Source organism: Varroa jacobsoni, unplaced genomic scaffold (assembly GCF_002532875.2).
Source record: "Varroa jacobsoni isolate VJ856 unplaced genomic scaffold, vjacob_1.0 scaffold_823, whole genome shotgun sequence".
Taxonomy (NCBI): domain Eukaryota; kingdom Metazoa; phylum Arthropoda; class Arachnida; order Mesostigmata; family Varroidae; genus Varroa; species Varroa jacobsoni.
In genome coordinates this window covers 156,539-170,114 of record NW_019213725.1, presented here as the reverse complement: position 1 = coordinate 170,114, position 13,576 = coordinate 156,539, and the positions used below count along the sequence as shown (strand labels likewise).

The window sequence follows — 13,576 nt, the reverse complement described above, 5'->3', positions numbered from 1 at the left end:
CTAGATCCAAAACTAAGTAGCTTATTGGGTACCGCGTGAATCCAAAAAGAACTCAGAGTCGCGTTTGTCTAACTACTATGTGTGCCTGAACACTCGACTTTTCCTGGTAAACCTATTCAGGCGCACCTATGTTTGGTCCACAAATCGATACCTATAACGATCAACTGGTACCAACCACTTCACTAGGGGCAACAATTTGCATATCAAACACAGAGCCAACTATCTTTGACTATCTTTTGAGCCAGTTGCTTTATTCGACATTAAGTTACATTAGATATAGGCATTTTTATTGAATACCACTGGTCATTCGTTTTCATGCATTAATTTTTTCACTCGAGTAAACAACGTCTTTTGATTTTAAACGCCATAACTATATCCCATCAGCGTTATATGTATCGCTAACTGGTAACTTTGATAACACCTAAGTCCTACGCAGACTACAGAGATTCACGTTGGAATCACTCTCGGACCACACGTGAATGTCTCACTCCTGCCACACGTTTCATCAGTAATAGGAAATATGGGCCACCTGTGTTGCCACACCACGCTAACACTCGAATAGATCTAATAGACATTTCCGTCTATGAGTATCGAGTGCACTCAAGACAATGTCAGTTGTTCCACGGAACAGTGACGAAAGCAGATGCTCAATATTCTTCTCTTTCACGAGCTTTGTCACAAGCGTTAGCTCGAGGTGCGGGACTACGTCGCCTAAGAGAAGTGCGGGAACGGCTCTATGCGCATGTATGCATAATATAGATACTATGATCGCGCCCATGGGTAAAACCGCGGACGCGGCACACGATTAAGCAAACAGAAACAAGTCTTCCACACAAAAATGTACTCATATTCCAACATTGAACTCAACTCCGTACCCGATATTGGTGTGATCAAGAGATTGACCGGTGTTTCTCTCGTTTTTCAAGCTGTTAAATTCCGCTGAAGAATCCGAATGCGCCCAGCATACCTGTACAGGGTCTGCTGCGCGACCTAAAGCCGTCTAATCAACACTTAGGCTATTCCTTAGCATATTCTCTAACAAGTTGTTCGAAACTGTCAAATTCACCGCAATCCGAAGTTCTTACAGCACATCACCCACCAGTAGATTCGAATCAATTGACACAAATAATGGCGTATTGTTAATAAACACACATACACATATGTGACTTGAGCCCCTTGACAAGCGAGGATGTATTCGGAGAATGGATGAGGTTGTATACACGAAAAGCTCAGAGCAAAATTGACCCGTACTGGGCTTCTACGCTGGAGCTCATCTGACGGAGAGCTGCCCACTGAAAAAAAAATAGCCTCCTTTTTGCCCCTCCTTGGTCAAAGCCCTCCTTGGCTTGCCAATAAGCTGCCTTGTTTCTATATTGATATATCACTGCAAGAGATGTTCAATGAGATGTATGCGCGCATACCAATATTAAAGTATATAAAGTAATAAACTTTAAATTCTGACTTTTAAGTTGCCCTTATCCCTTTTTCGCGCATCATGATGACCCCAAATATTTGAATCCTCCCGCCAATGGGGCTGTTTTGGGGAAGCCATCAATCTTTTATTTTAATAAAACCCCTTTTGGTTCAAATTATACTTTGAACTGGATCATTTGCTATTATAAACTATTTTATTATAAACGAGCTTAATTCGATATTCGCTTTTAATAAAAACGAATAAAACACCAAATCGAAACAACTCACGTCAACCATCTTGTTCCGAAAACAAGCCTAATTCTTTTTCGCGTGATTGTCCTCCCAGAAACATGAAGTACGTGTTCAGTGCAAAATATCTGAATAGATCGTAGATGATATTGTGAAATATCATATATATGAGTGTGGAATTTATTCTCTGGCTAACCTTTATTATGTTTTAGGATCGGGTTGTGCTCTTACTCCGGGTACAAGATTTACCCTGGCCATGGCAGACGCTTGGTCAAAACAGACGGTAAGGTAGGTGGAACTTTACATATATTATGGTGAAATTTATTTCAGTCAAACAGATTATAGAATTACACAAATCACGTGTCATAGTTCGTATGGCAGCGAAGTATCGACCGATTCTGTGTTGCCTGTGTAGACTATTAATGGGTTTATGTATGGTCTTTTTTATTGCAAATCCCTTAATCTGTATCCCCATTCCTGTAAAGTGAAGCGATTTTAGTAATTATTCGGATTAATTTAGGCTCTATCTAAATGCATCAAGTTAATAAATTCTATACTCTGTCGGTTAGGTATTTAATTTTCTAAGCTCTCGCTGCCTGGCAGCTCATTTGCTGAAGCGCAACCCCCGTGAGTGCCGCTGGACTGTTTTCTACCGCCGAAAGCACAAGAAAGGTACTGAGGAAGAGACGGTTAAGAAGAGGACTCGCAAGACAGTGAAGTACCAACGTGCTATCGCCGGCACGTCGTTAACTGAGCTACTTGCCAAGAGAAACCAAAAGGTTTGTTTTGATCAACGACTTTGCCCCAACTTGTGCATCGGAAAAGTTATTCAAATGTACGTGCGTTCAAACGGTGCACATAGCTGTGCCTTATTGTCGCCCGCGTGAAGTCAGGACGTGTTTTTCCTAAGCACGAGACATTGAGACACGAAAACAAGCATTGGACGTTTCATACTCTTGTAATTTCATCGTAAATATTTTCACACTGTCAGTTACCATCCAGCATTTAATTTTTTTTGTGGAAACAAGCTTATCATATATGGTTGACAGATAAATGTGCCATATTATTCCCCGTTTATGGTTCATTGCTTTTCAACGATGGGTGTATTTGTAGCAAGATCAGCTCGTTATCGCTTCGACGAAAGGCTGAATTTTTTTGTTCTGTTCTCTAAGCCGGCATGATTTTATATTTTTTTGTCAGTGTGTTGCAAATTGCTGTTAATATCTTCATTTTCCCTGGAAATAGGTAGCTTATTTGTATGTAATCTGTTGCAGGTAGCAGATAGACGGCATGACTCGTTCCCGCAAGTTGTTAGTTACCCTGCTACAAAGCGTATACTTACTTACAAAGAGTATGAATGTAGATTTATTTGCACAATACAAAAGGGATTGGTAATCAGCCGAGTCGGCCGTTGCTTCGTAGGTTTTTATGCACCATAAATTTTCCACGAAAATGAGACATCATTTTCGATTGGCAGATGGTGGTGCGACAACGAAGTCGCAGGTCCTCCTAAAAAGAGCACACGTAAATGCACTTCATGGAACAACCTAAGACGAAACACACGTATGATAGTGTAGTTCAACTATACAACGAGCAGAATTTGTGCTAAAGGTTTATCTACTTAAGGCATCAGCATTTCCCACTTGGACCGCCGTTGCTGGCTCCGGGTGTCAAATTATGGTGCTAGACCAACGTTCCTCTGTCGCCTTCGTAACTAGATATAAATTTAACAAATAGACCAGATCGGTACAGCCAATCTTTATTTTTCAATTTATGTTGCCTTTGTATTCATAAGCATTGTTGCTTTTCACTTTGATTCAATCGAAAATGAATTTTAGCGGTGAATATCAATGCAAAAACAATTTTCTCCCTGTCGCCTCTATAGCCAGATACAGGCTCACGAGATGAACCAGTTTGATACACTTTTGCACACCATATAGATTCTATTTATACAATTAATTAGGTGTCGTTTCTTGTGAAAATATATTACAGTATCTACTGCTTTAATATATTCTAAACGTCAAAGGAGTCGGTAAAAATGGTCTCTTTAGATAAGGACACAACGTAGATGTACAGAGTGCACTGCAAGCTTTTGCTAAGATTAAATCTTGGTGAATATCTAGCGGGAATCGAGATGTAATGTAAGATTGTTCCCCTTAGAGTTCCGTCAGCTGGAGGCATTGTTGCTTTCCGCTTTGATTCGGACAATAATGAATCTCAGGGGTGAATTGCAATGCCAAACCAATTTTCTTTCTGTCGCCTCTATAGCCAGATACAGGCTCACGAGATGAACCAGTTTGATACATCGATTGCATGCCAAATAAATTATAAACGTAAAAAAAAAGAAATGTCCTATAAAAATGTACTGCAATATCTACTTATATCTAAAATAGTCAAAATCCCCTGCTAAGGCTTTCTAGATGGATCAGATTAATAGACATATGTATCGTAAGCAATCCATCGTTCAAATGGAACAGGTTCTATGCATAACTAACAGCCATTGCACCCGCAAAATATGAAACAGATTAGCTAAGCTGAGGACAGTTTAAGCCCTCCGCAATAAGTTATCTCATGAATTTACGTCAACGAATCTTAGACGAATAGAAAAACTTCGTGCGTTCATTTTTTAACAAAAACAAATTTAATAGATGAGCATGGTTGAAATAATACTTTTATTTATTTTGTGGAATACTACCTCGCCTCTAAATTTCTGATCTACCATTATGCATGAAATATGGAGTATGCTAAGCGCCAGGTAATGTTCGGTTTTAAACTCATAAAGTATTTGGTCTTTGATTATCCGATATTGCTAAACAAAATGAGATAATGCTACAAAAGGAGAACCACCAAGAGATGGGTGCTTGTTTATAAGGTTAAGTATAGTTATTGCGTACCTTTTAATATTGCATCAACATATATTGGGAGTTTATAATCTGTATACTTCGTCTATTTCAGCCGGAGGTTCGTAAAGCTGCTCGTGAACAGGCTATCCGTGCCGCCAAGGAAAAGCAACGGGCCAACCAGGCTGCTAAGAAGCCTGCCCAGGTCGCGGCAAAGAAACCCACACAGGTTATGCAAAAGGCTGTCAAGGTGACACAGAAGACGGCACCTCGAGTCGGTGGAAAGCGATAAGTTGGATCCATGATAACTCCCTTGTGTGTAGTCATCATCAATGTGGAGTGAATTAAGGGGACAATAAATCTGACCGCGATTTTTTGGGAACACCGGTGAACCTTTATTTCGTAGCTCCAAGAGAAAATAAGGTTTGATATCGCTGATGAGTCGGACGAACATTTCGGTTTAATGGCGACTGATTAAGTACACTTGCGAAACTGTAAAGAAATATGTGAGGCTGTATGCTGAAAATTTAGTGGTTATAATTGACATTAATTTTAAATTATCTGTTTTAGCTTATTTGCTCGCTTGAGCTAGCTTTTGTAGGATCATTGTACTGACTTTGCAGCAGAAATTTGAGAAAATGTAATATGCGGGCGGCTATTGGCAAACTTTGTGGTTTCTGCAACATATTTTGTTATTATTCGTTTCACTTTTAATATGTTAACGCACTGCAAATAGTTTACGTCTTATGTGTCCAGTTAATATAATATCAAATAATTCTATTAAATTCGATTTACAACAAGAAGACCCTTATTTAACAGAGGAGCACGAGACAAAGCAAATTACAAACTTTGTTTTGGGCTACAACATTTAATTGGGTACACGGTCGTGTCCTATACAGGAGCCTTGGAAAAGACCTCAGGATTGTTCGAATTTAAACATTAGATCAGCTGTTAAGAACTTATTGAATTCTAGCTCCTTTGATCTGAGAGTCTAGCCTCCTAGTGTTTGAACTGGAAGGCTGTACAATATTGCCGAGTCTTACCGTCTATGAGCTACATAAGTGAACTTCAGTCCGCTTTCAACAACTTTTTACATTTGCTGTATTTATTAGCTATGGAGCTGTATTTATGAGATAGAGGATAGATAAGAGCCATGATATGATTGTCCATCACCTTGCACGCGACGTATGTAAATATATGCCTGCCTTATGTGAGAACGAAACATTAATTACGTATGCATCAATGGTTTGTTGTCAATTCTGTCTTGCGTATCAGCTCTAAGAGACCACCTTTATGACTGCCAAAAGCAAAGTATCTATTTTTAAATTTTTTTCGCGTTTTGAATAAATTAATTTTCAAGACATTGTGGCCTCAAAGGAGGGGTTTACGAGGGTTTTCTAGTTTACGGGAAGACTTTTTAGATGAATTAATCACAATGACTGGAACAGTATTAACGATATTGATTCAATCCATTTATAAAATCGAAATGATATTACGATTTTGTTAATGCATCTGAATAGGGTAGTTTCCTTTCTTCCTTTCACGAAAATATCATTTATTGATAAAAATTCATTCACTTATTTTTTGGTAATATTAATCAATAGCTTCAGATGCACAAATCAACAATAAAATATCCTAATGCCAGAGTGAGTATATAGAAAAGTTTTAAATAGTTTGTGTCTTATGGGTTATACAAGTTTGTTGAATTTATAAAACCAATTTAAGAGGTTTGCCAGGTGTTCTAAAGATGGTGCCAGAGGGAAATAAGCCGCATGGCAAATCTATCACGGCTTTCTTCTAATCTGGGGCACCAACATATATTGTCAAGCTCATAAGAATCCGGTTTCCTCCAGAGTACATGGTGGAGCTTCTGGACGACAAAGCGAGTGACGACATATCTGTTTAGCCGGTTCATCCATTTCCACTTGTTTTTTCTCATCGCACCCGTCGGTTTCTACGAATGTTTCCTTTCAGTTCCTAAGGTAAATCCTGAAGGCTTTCGAAATAACTGCCTAATTTCTCAATCGACAAGTCGAAAACCAGTTTGTAACAAACGCTTTTCTCCGCAAATGTCGCACTGGCGCAAGGGTCGCGCTTTTTCTAAGGATCACTAACAGGGTAGCATCTCTCCAGTGTATTGGGAGTTTACCAGTATGTAAACATTTTAGTAAGTAGTACCATTTAGCTCGGTGTCAGGACGACGGCCCATTTGAGATGCTCGTAGAAAACTCTATCTGGGTCACCAATCAGGAATTTGTTTACATCTACGCATTACGATAGATTTTAGCGTTTGATGGTCCGCGCAGGTGCAACTTGGACGACGAAACATCGCCATCAATATGTGAGCATAAATGCTTGCATTTTTTGAGAGTCAATGATTAGCTATAAAACTTCACCCTATAGCTGTTTTCAGCATGTTCTAGGAGGGTTGGGGGTTAGCCACTTAGCAACCACAGCCTACGAGCTTGTTTCGAAGGCTTGTAATGTGGCCCGAGTGCGGCTAATCGAGGCAAGCAGTGGAGTTGTTGGCAATAACTAGAGGAAAGAAGACGAGTGCTGGAGTTGTAATACTTTCACAGTTCCCCTATGTAATTCTTAGCGTCTCTTCAAGGTCCGGCTTCACTACAAGCTCCATAATCCTCTACGCGCGTCACGCACTGGACCTGGCCCTTCAGTCACCAATGCTGCCAAAAGCTGCACAAAAATACGATTTAAAGCGCATCCAAAAAATACCAACTTTTTTCCGATTTAAAAACTTTTTTTATTTATAGGGTTTAAACTACCTGGTCTTTACAATTTTCAATAATTAATCCATTAAATGTGTATAATTGATATTCCATTATAACTTACTTATTTTTTTTATTAAGAAACTCTTATAATAAGCTCAGTCGTCGGCCAAGTATTTGCGTAAAAGTTCATACGTATTGCAGAAAATCGAGCTCCGAAATTACGATTTAGACACGCTTTGTCTTACAATGCATTTCTTTGTCCCAATGTATGCCATAAATGAATCATTGTAGATGATTCGACTGTTTGGCATAAACAATACTAAGTAAATCCTGGCATTTAAAAAACAAAAATGACAAAATGTTACCACAAATTTTCTAATCGAAAAGATAATTATCAAGATACCAAGTTGTCTAAAAATAAAAAACCCAAATCTATTTTCTAAGTAGCTCTAAACCCTGAAAAGAATCTGTTAGAAAATAAATGATTATTAAAACTCTCTTATTGAGTTATTACGAAAATAAATATTGAAACGAGTTAAAATATAAATTCCGGCCGTAACAAGGGTTGATGAATTGACTAAAACTGAAACAGGGTAGGAGCAGCTATGATTACAGAAACACATGATGAAAAAGGTAATCGAGCTCTTTTAGTCATAGCTCTCAAGATGATAAAATATAGTTTTCATATATATCGTATAGTTTCAAACATATTTCATAAATAAAAATGGACTATTATTATAATATCTGAGGATAATCCAGTATCATTTAAGCAATTAATCATAAAATTAAATATTCACGCGGAATCAGGATTTTCATTATTATAATAAATGACAATTATCTTATTACTAAGTTAATATTAATAATAATCTTATTATTAAGATGTTAAACCTAATAAATCTCATCCCATTAATAATTTTATAAGATTAGGACAAAGTTCAGCAGTCCTTAATAACTATATAAAATAAAAATACTTTTATTCGGATGTATAAGAATGAATCATATTTACATAAATGAATAAGTGGATAGCTTAAAAACCATTTGCACAAGAGTACCAAGGGAGAAATATTCGTCAGTTCCTCAATTGATTGCACTATTTTATCCACATATATATGACAAGCCTCTGTTGGTTTAATAGCTCCATCAGTGCCTGCTTAAAGTACAAATTAATTATTTAAATTGCACATATTTTTCAAATACGTAATGGTGATTCACTAAATGACTTACCAGTGATACCAACAACAGTAGTCATCACTTTTATTGGAAGTCCCTTTTCAAGTGGAAACATTCTGTTACCTGTGTGCCTGTACGGAACTGTTAATTTTTTCTTTGTAGCATTTTTCGGTGCTTGGGTCTAGTAACAGCATCTAGGTATGATAAGTAGAGAAATCTAGTACTGCGTTATCAGAAGTGCCCACGTACGTAGGGCTATACAGCTATAGTTCAGAGGCCCTAGAAATGTTACATAGGTCTAGCTTTGTACCTAAAGAAATTTGTCCCTATGATATGATTATTACATATAAACAAAACCATTTTGTGTTGCTTACATTGATATATTATTTTCTGTGGAACTTTTAGATTAAATTATTTTAGGATAACCCTATATAAAAAAAAGTGTAATGGTATGAATGTAAAAACTGTATATATAAATGAACAATTCACGTCTTTCAAGTATCTGTGCGTATCTGTTTACTTCTTAACGAAGTAAACAGATACACACGAAGTTTTATCTTGCCGAAGAAGTCGTAGTGACACTTTTTGTATATCTCGAAGAGTTCCATAGCCGAGTCAGCATAAAGAACGTGGTTCTGATTCAGGGTCACTGCTACCGTTATTATGATGTCGCCCCTATGTTGTCGAATACCTTCGATCTGCTTGAAGCCTTTACGGAAGAACCGAATTGATCAAACGAATCAATCAATGGAAGGGCTTCCCCGAAATTAGTATTCGCGAAAGCTGTTGGGGCAGTTGATGAAGGAACCCAATCGTAATTGCTGAGCAAACCACAGGCTGAAGACAAAATTAGCAATGACTAATGTAAAACCTGAGAATTCGCAATTCCCGTCCATTACAAGACCGGCAATAACAGCAATCGATTTACTACGCTGACTCGAGAGAAAACACGACCAACGACACAAGCAAAAAACAGATATGGTAAGCTAACGACTAGGTTTATATAACTTAGTCATTAGCTTACCATATCCGTTATATATAAGTTCCTGTTCCAGCTTCCTATTAAGCTTGAAATTCAAAACGCAGTGGTAAATTAATATTTACGAAGAGGTTATAAGATGTTTTGTTGCGCGTGTTACGTTTGATGCACGTTACAGGGGACTGAGTAAAATAGAAAAAAATATACGACCTGATTCCAATATTGTTTTGACAAGCTTTTTTTGAAAAAAGTTCGCTTGAAAATACGATTTTATTGGATAAGCACATAAGGGAATGATATTGTTGTAAATGGCATACTTTGACCTCGACTATTTTCAGAAAGTCATACATTTGTGCATCATGTTTTCGGCCGCCCTGGCGCTTCCATCACGTGTATAGGAACTTGAACATTTAAACGAACCTCAACGTCGCGCGCATCCGGTACAGTAGATTCGTGCCAATTTGTTGTCTTGTTTAGAAGAAAGTGGTGCCCCAACTCCGCATCATTTTCAGTACGCTGTCGATGTCTCCGATGGATCTCATTCCCGGGAAAGGTTTACTGACCTTTATGTTTGTCTATCCTAGAAGTTCTTTGTTTATACGATTTTTCGACATAATTCCGTGCATGGCGTTAGAAAAAAAAATAATGGAAAACGGTGCGCGCAGGACACAAGCCTACTATGTCTTGGTTTGTTATCACCGGGCATTTTCGTCAAGTTGTTAATTCATCCAAATTAATCTAACTCCCAGACAACTTATTAATAATATAAACAATGGATTATGCTCGAAAAGCTGTCTTTGTCTGTGCATAATAATTTGTACATTTTTCATTAACGCGCGCTAATTATTACAGTGATTGCAATTCTACAATGATTTCTGTATTAATCGATCGAGATCACTCGATCCTTACCTACCTAGTATTAATAGTCTGAACGACAAAAACGGGCAGTAGATACTGAAGGCACAAACTTGCAATTTAAGCTTACATCATATCGTTCCATAAACCATTATCCTTTAACAGTAACTTAACTGTTATAATTTTCCCCTTCGCTTATTTTTGCAGGTGATGCGTCTAGTCGCGCAAGTGGATCTTACGCGATTTGCTTATCAGATGGCAGGACGAGAACCATAACACGAGCTCGGGCATCGGGTTTTAGTTACAGCTTACAGATGAGATGGGAACAGAAAGCCAAAGTCCTGCAGATGCCACTATCGACTCGTTTACTCCGATCTTTAAAAACACCAAATGGGGTATAGCCAACGTCGCAAGGACCGTGCCGACCAAATTTGGTCTATGAAAATTTTAAAAATGCTCTTCACATTCTATTCCTCAGCCTTTCTTAATGCATATACTATTATTGATAAGTCACTGATTGGTTAAATATACATTATCTGAAGTAGAGCGCTTTGTAAAATTTGAAACAAGCAGCGCGCTGATATGAATTTGCTATAGGCATAGTCTGCAAAAGGTTTACATGCAAGAAGCTGTATAAATTGCTTATGTCGTTTTAGTGGATTCGTTATTTAGTGATCTATGAATAATATTAGAACGACTTGTACGGGTGTATAATCTATAACAACAGTGTATGACTATGTGGTCAGTTAGTGGTAGGTGGAGACATGTTGTATACATACACTGTTGTGAAGGATAGCGACATTACATGAAAATGGTTCAATAACACAATCCATAAAAATTATTGGTTAAACAAGGTCCTTACGCTTTATTTTCCACCTTTTGCACCTTCTGTAACAATCCTGTTTGGTACACACGTATACATAATACTTCAGTTTAAGTTGAGCCCCAGCCAAAAGCTCTTTAATGATGGACATCAATGTGAAATATTCCTTAATAATTTTGTTGCTTTTAATAGAGCTAATTTGTTCTAACAATTTTTCAGGGTTTGTTTGTATCTATCAAAACTATATTTCTACATAATTTTAACGAAGGTTACACTATCACATCTTCAGTTTACCGGTCATGTTTAGAATTATTCGTTTTGAATTATAATGTTTGTTTTTAGAGGCTTCTGAAGTTATTAGACATAGGCTTGGAGAATCGAATCTAGAAAGGACTTGGTTAGGGCACGACTTAAACTATCGCATTTCTCCAGTGCTACTGTCTTACCGTTTGCTAACTGGCCTGTCATGGATTCATATTTGACTAAGCCTACGGCTATATATATATATATATTTTAGTAAATATTATGGGTTCAACTCAGTGTCTGAAGTTTGTTGAGCTTGAAAAACGCTCGACCTATTAGAAGACCTATGGGAACGAATCCGAAATGTCGCGAATCGGTTGAATTCGTATAGTTGTCACCTAGCAACCAAACGTTGCCTTTGGGTACAATTTGAGAGCCGGTCTCAGGATTATCCAGAATATCTCCAGGAAGACCTAAATGAAATTTATTAATTATTTATACTTTGTGAATATAACACCATCGTGCTGACCGCAACCCCATAAGGCTGTGTAAAACAACCACATTGATTCTAAGTTACTCAGAGAGATGATACAATCCACTGAGCTGTGGAGGTAGTGCATAAAAGAAAAATGTCTACAGTATAAATTTGACAGCGCAAAACCTGTTCACCCCAACAAAACCTAGTCGCAATGCTCCTATATGTTAGTATTATAAAAAAACAATTCCCCTCATATCTCTATAGTTTGGTGTACATATAATCCATATTTGACATGAGTTAATCGCCGATGTTTATTTTATTGGAGTTGTTTGATAATCCATGTTGCAGTGAATGGTTAACATTGAAGACTAGGCCGTATTATTAATTAGCTTTACTGTTTGTAAGGGTCATCATAGCCCAGTCATCCTACACTGAAGGTTGTTGAATTTGACACCATATAGACTGTTTTCCACGGATTTAAGTCTAAAAAAATTTCCAATTATTTCCCCTTAAAAGGAGGTTAGTTTCCCCTCCTTCTAAAAACATTATGCGGTTTGTTTAAAATCACATTTCATGTGATCACTTGATAAGTTGTTAACAGTTCCCGAATCCTTAATAAAACTGATGAATTTCGTCCAATTTAGAATTAATGCATGTACAGTGATCTAGTATTTTTTTACTGCGCAGCACTTCTCTGAACCTTACCTACAACACGTTTGCATAGAAGCGAATCTGGGTCAGTTGGACTCCGACACACGACGATGTCGCCCCTCTGAAAATTACGTGTATGAGCTGTGATTCTTTCCACGACGATCATATCTCCACTCTGTATTGTTGGCTCCATCGATGGACCTGTGCAGGATATAGGTTGCACGACGTACCGACATACACAGTAGGCAATAGCTATCCCCTCGATGACACGTATCGACGTTCGTGTCACACCGCGCATCACTCGCTTAACAATTGAAAGAGTGCCTGTGGCGTTGTCCCTTAGATCACTTTTTGGCACCATGACTTTACCCTTTCGATAGGAAGGTCGTGTTTAATCTTCAGTACTATTGGTCATAGGTATGTACAGGTAAAATTGATATACAGTCCTTAATTTTACTAAAATATTGTTTTGTTTTTCGAAGCACTAAATGTCATTTTCTCACTCTGTCACAACTCGTAAGCAAAGCTATAAAAAAGTTTCTACTTAGCCTCTGAACATCGAGACGTTCGAGTAGGATCACTTACTGAAGCTGAAGATCAAGAACGACGCTGCCACCCTGCTTATAATTCCAGAAGGCAACGGTGTATAAATCGTTCTATAAGCTTACGTTCCACTTGTTCGATCCTTCCTTCTCTTAAACGGCGGAAATGCTAGTTGACTGTCTAAACAAAGAATGTCTGCTCAGTGTTTTGTTTATACTGCCAGTAGAAGGAAAAGAGTCTACTCTTTGTGCGGCTGACTACACGATAACTATGGGTTTGGTATATCGATGCAAACATCGAACATAGCATATAGATGTACTGCCTTTATGTTATGGTAAAAAAATAAATATATATATGGATATGTATTGTTTCTATTGATAGCGTATAGCGATGTATTGATAGTGTAGATACGATTAGGTTTAGGCACATATATACTGCTCTATATAGAAAATAAAAAATGTTTAAGACAACTAGTAGTGAAAAATTGGTATCTCCTCAAACGACGAAAGTATGTTATACTACATAAACCACGCAATAAAATGAAAAACAAGAGGGGCATTTTTTCATTACTGCAGTGTTGCTTAAACAATAACATATGTCTTG

At 37.6% G+C, this 13,576-nt stretch overlaps 3 protein-coding genes across 6 annotated transcripts in view; 1 reads left to right on the top strand and 2 right to left on the bottom strand.

Annotated features, from left to right (window-relative positions):
• LOC111264134 (uncharacterized) overlaps window positions 1-1,475 on the bottom strand; it is a 30,416-nt gene extending 28,941 nt beyond the window's left edge. Inside the window, exon 1 of one of the 4 annotated variants that reach the window (XM_022839744.2) lies at window positions 1,157-1,475. The gene's annotated coding sequence lies outside the window, so the exon portion shown is untranslated. Of the gene's footprint in view, window positions 1-875 lie in introns of all 4 variants that reach the window. The other 3 variants (XM_022839743.2, XM_022839746.2, XM_022839745.2) reach the window with 3 other exon arrangements.
• A 201-nt stretch (window positions 1,476-1,676) lies between these two features.
• On the top strand, window positions 1,677-4,884 carry RpL24 (ribosomal protein L24). The gene is made up of 4 exons (XM_022839742.2): window positions 1,677-1,768; window positions 1,875-1,950; window positions 2,232-2,441; window positions 4,618-4,884. Exons 1-4 carry the CDS (start codon window positions 1,764-1,766, stop codon window positions 4,792-4,794), a joined length of 468 nt encoding a protein of 155 aa, XP_022695477.1. The 5' UTR covers window positions 1,677-1,763; the 3' UTR covers window positions 4,795-4,884.
• Window positions 4,885-11,073: 6,189 nt separating this feature from the next.
• LOC111264132 (mitochondrial inner membrane protease subunit 1) lies at window positions 11,074-13,508 on the bottom strand. Its single transcript, XM_022839740.2, has 2 exons — window positions 12,485-13,508; window positions 11,074-11,774 (listed from the first exon to the last, which is right to left on the bottom strand). Exons 1-2 carry the CDS (start codon window positions 12,789-12,791, stop codon window positions 11,590-11,592), a joined length of 492 nt encoding a protein of 163 aa, XP_022695475.1. The 5' UTR covers window positions 12,792-13,508; the 3' UTR covers window positions 11,074-11,589.
• Window positions 13,509-13,576: the final 68 nt, after the last annotated feature.

Coding starts and splice junctions, on each gene's coding strand:
- RpL24 (XM_022839742.2), top strand. Junction 1,951..2,231: donor TGGTCAAAACAGACGGTAAG/GTAGGTGGAACT, acceptor TCTGTCGGTTAG/GTATTTAATTTTCTAAGCTC. Junction 2,442..4,617: donor TTGCCAAGAGAAACCAAAAG/GTTTGTTTTGAT, acceptor CGTCTATTTCAG/CCGGAGGTTCGTAAAGCTGC.
- LOC111264132 (XM_022839740.2), bottom strand. CDS start 12,791: ATGGTGCCAAAAAGTGATCTAAGGGACAACGCCACAGGCACTCTTTCA. Junction 11,775..12,484: donor TCTATGCAAACGTGTTGTAG/GTAAGGTTCAGA, acceptor AATTTCATTTAG/GTCTTCCTGGAGATATTCTG.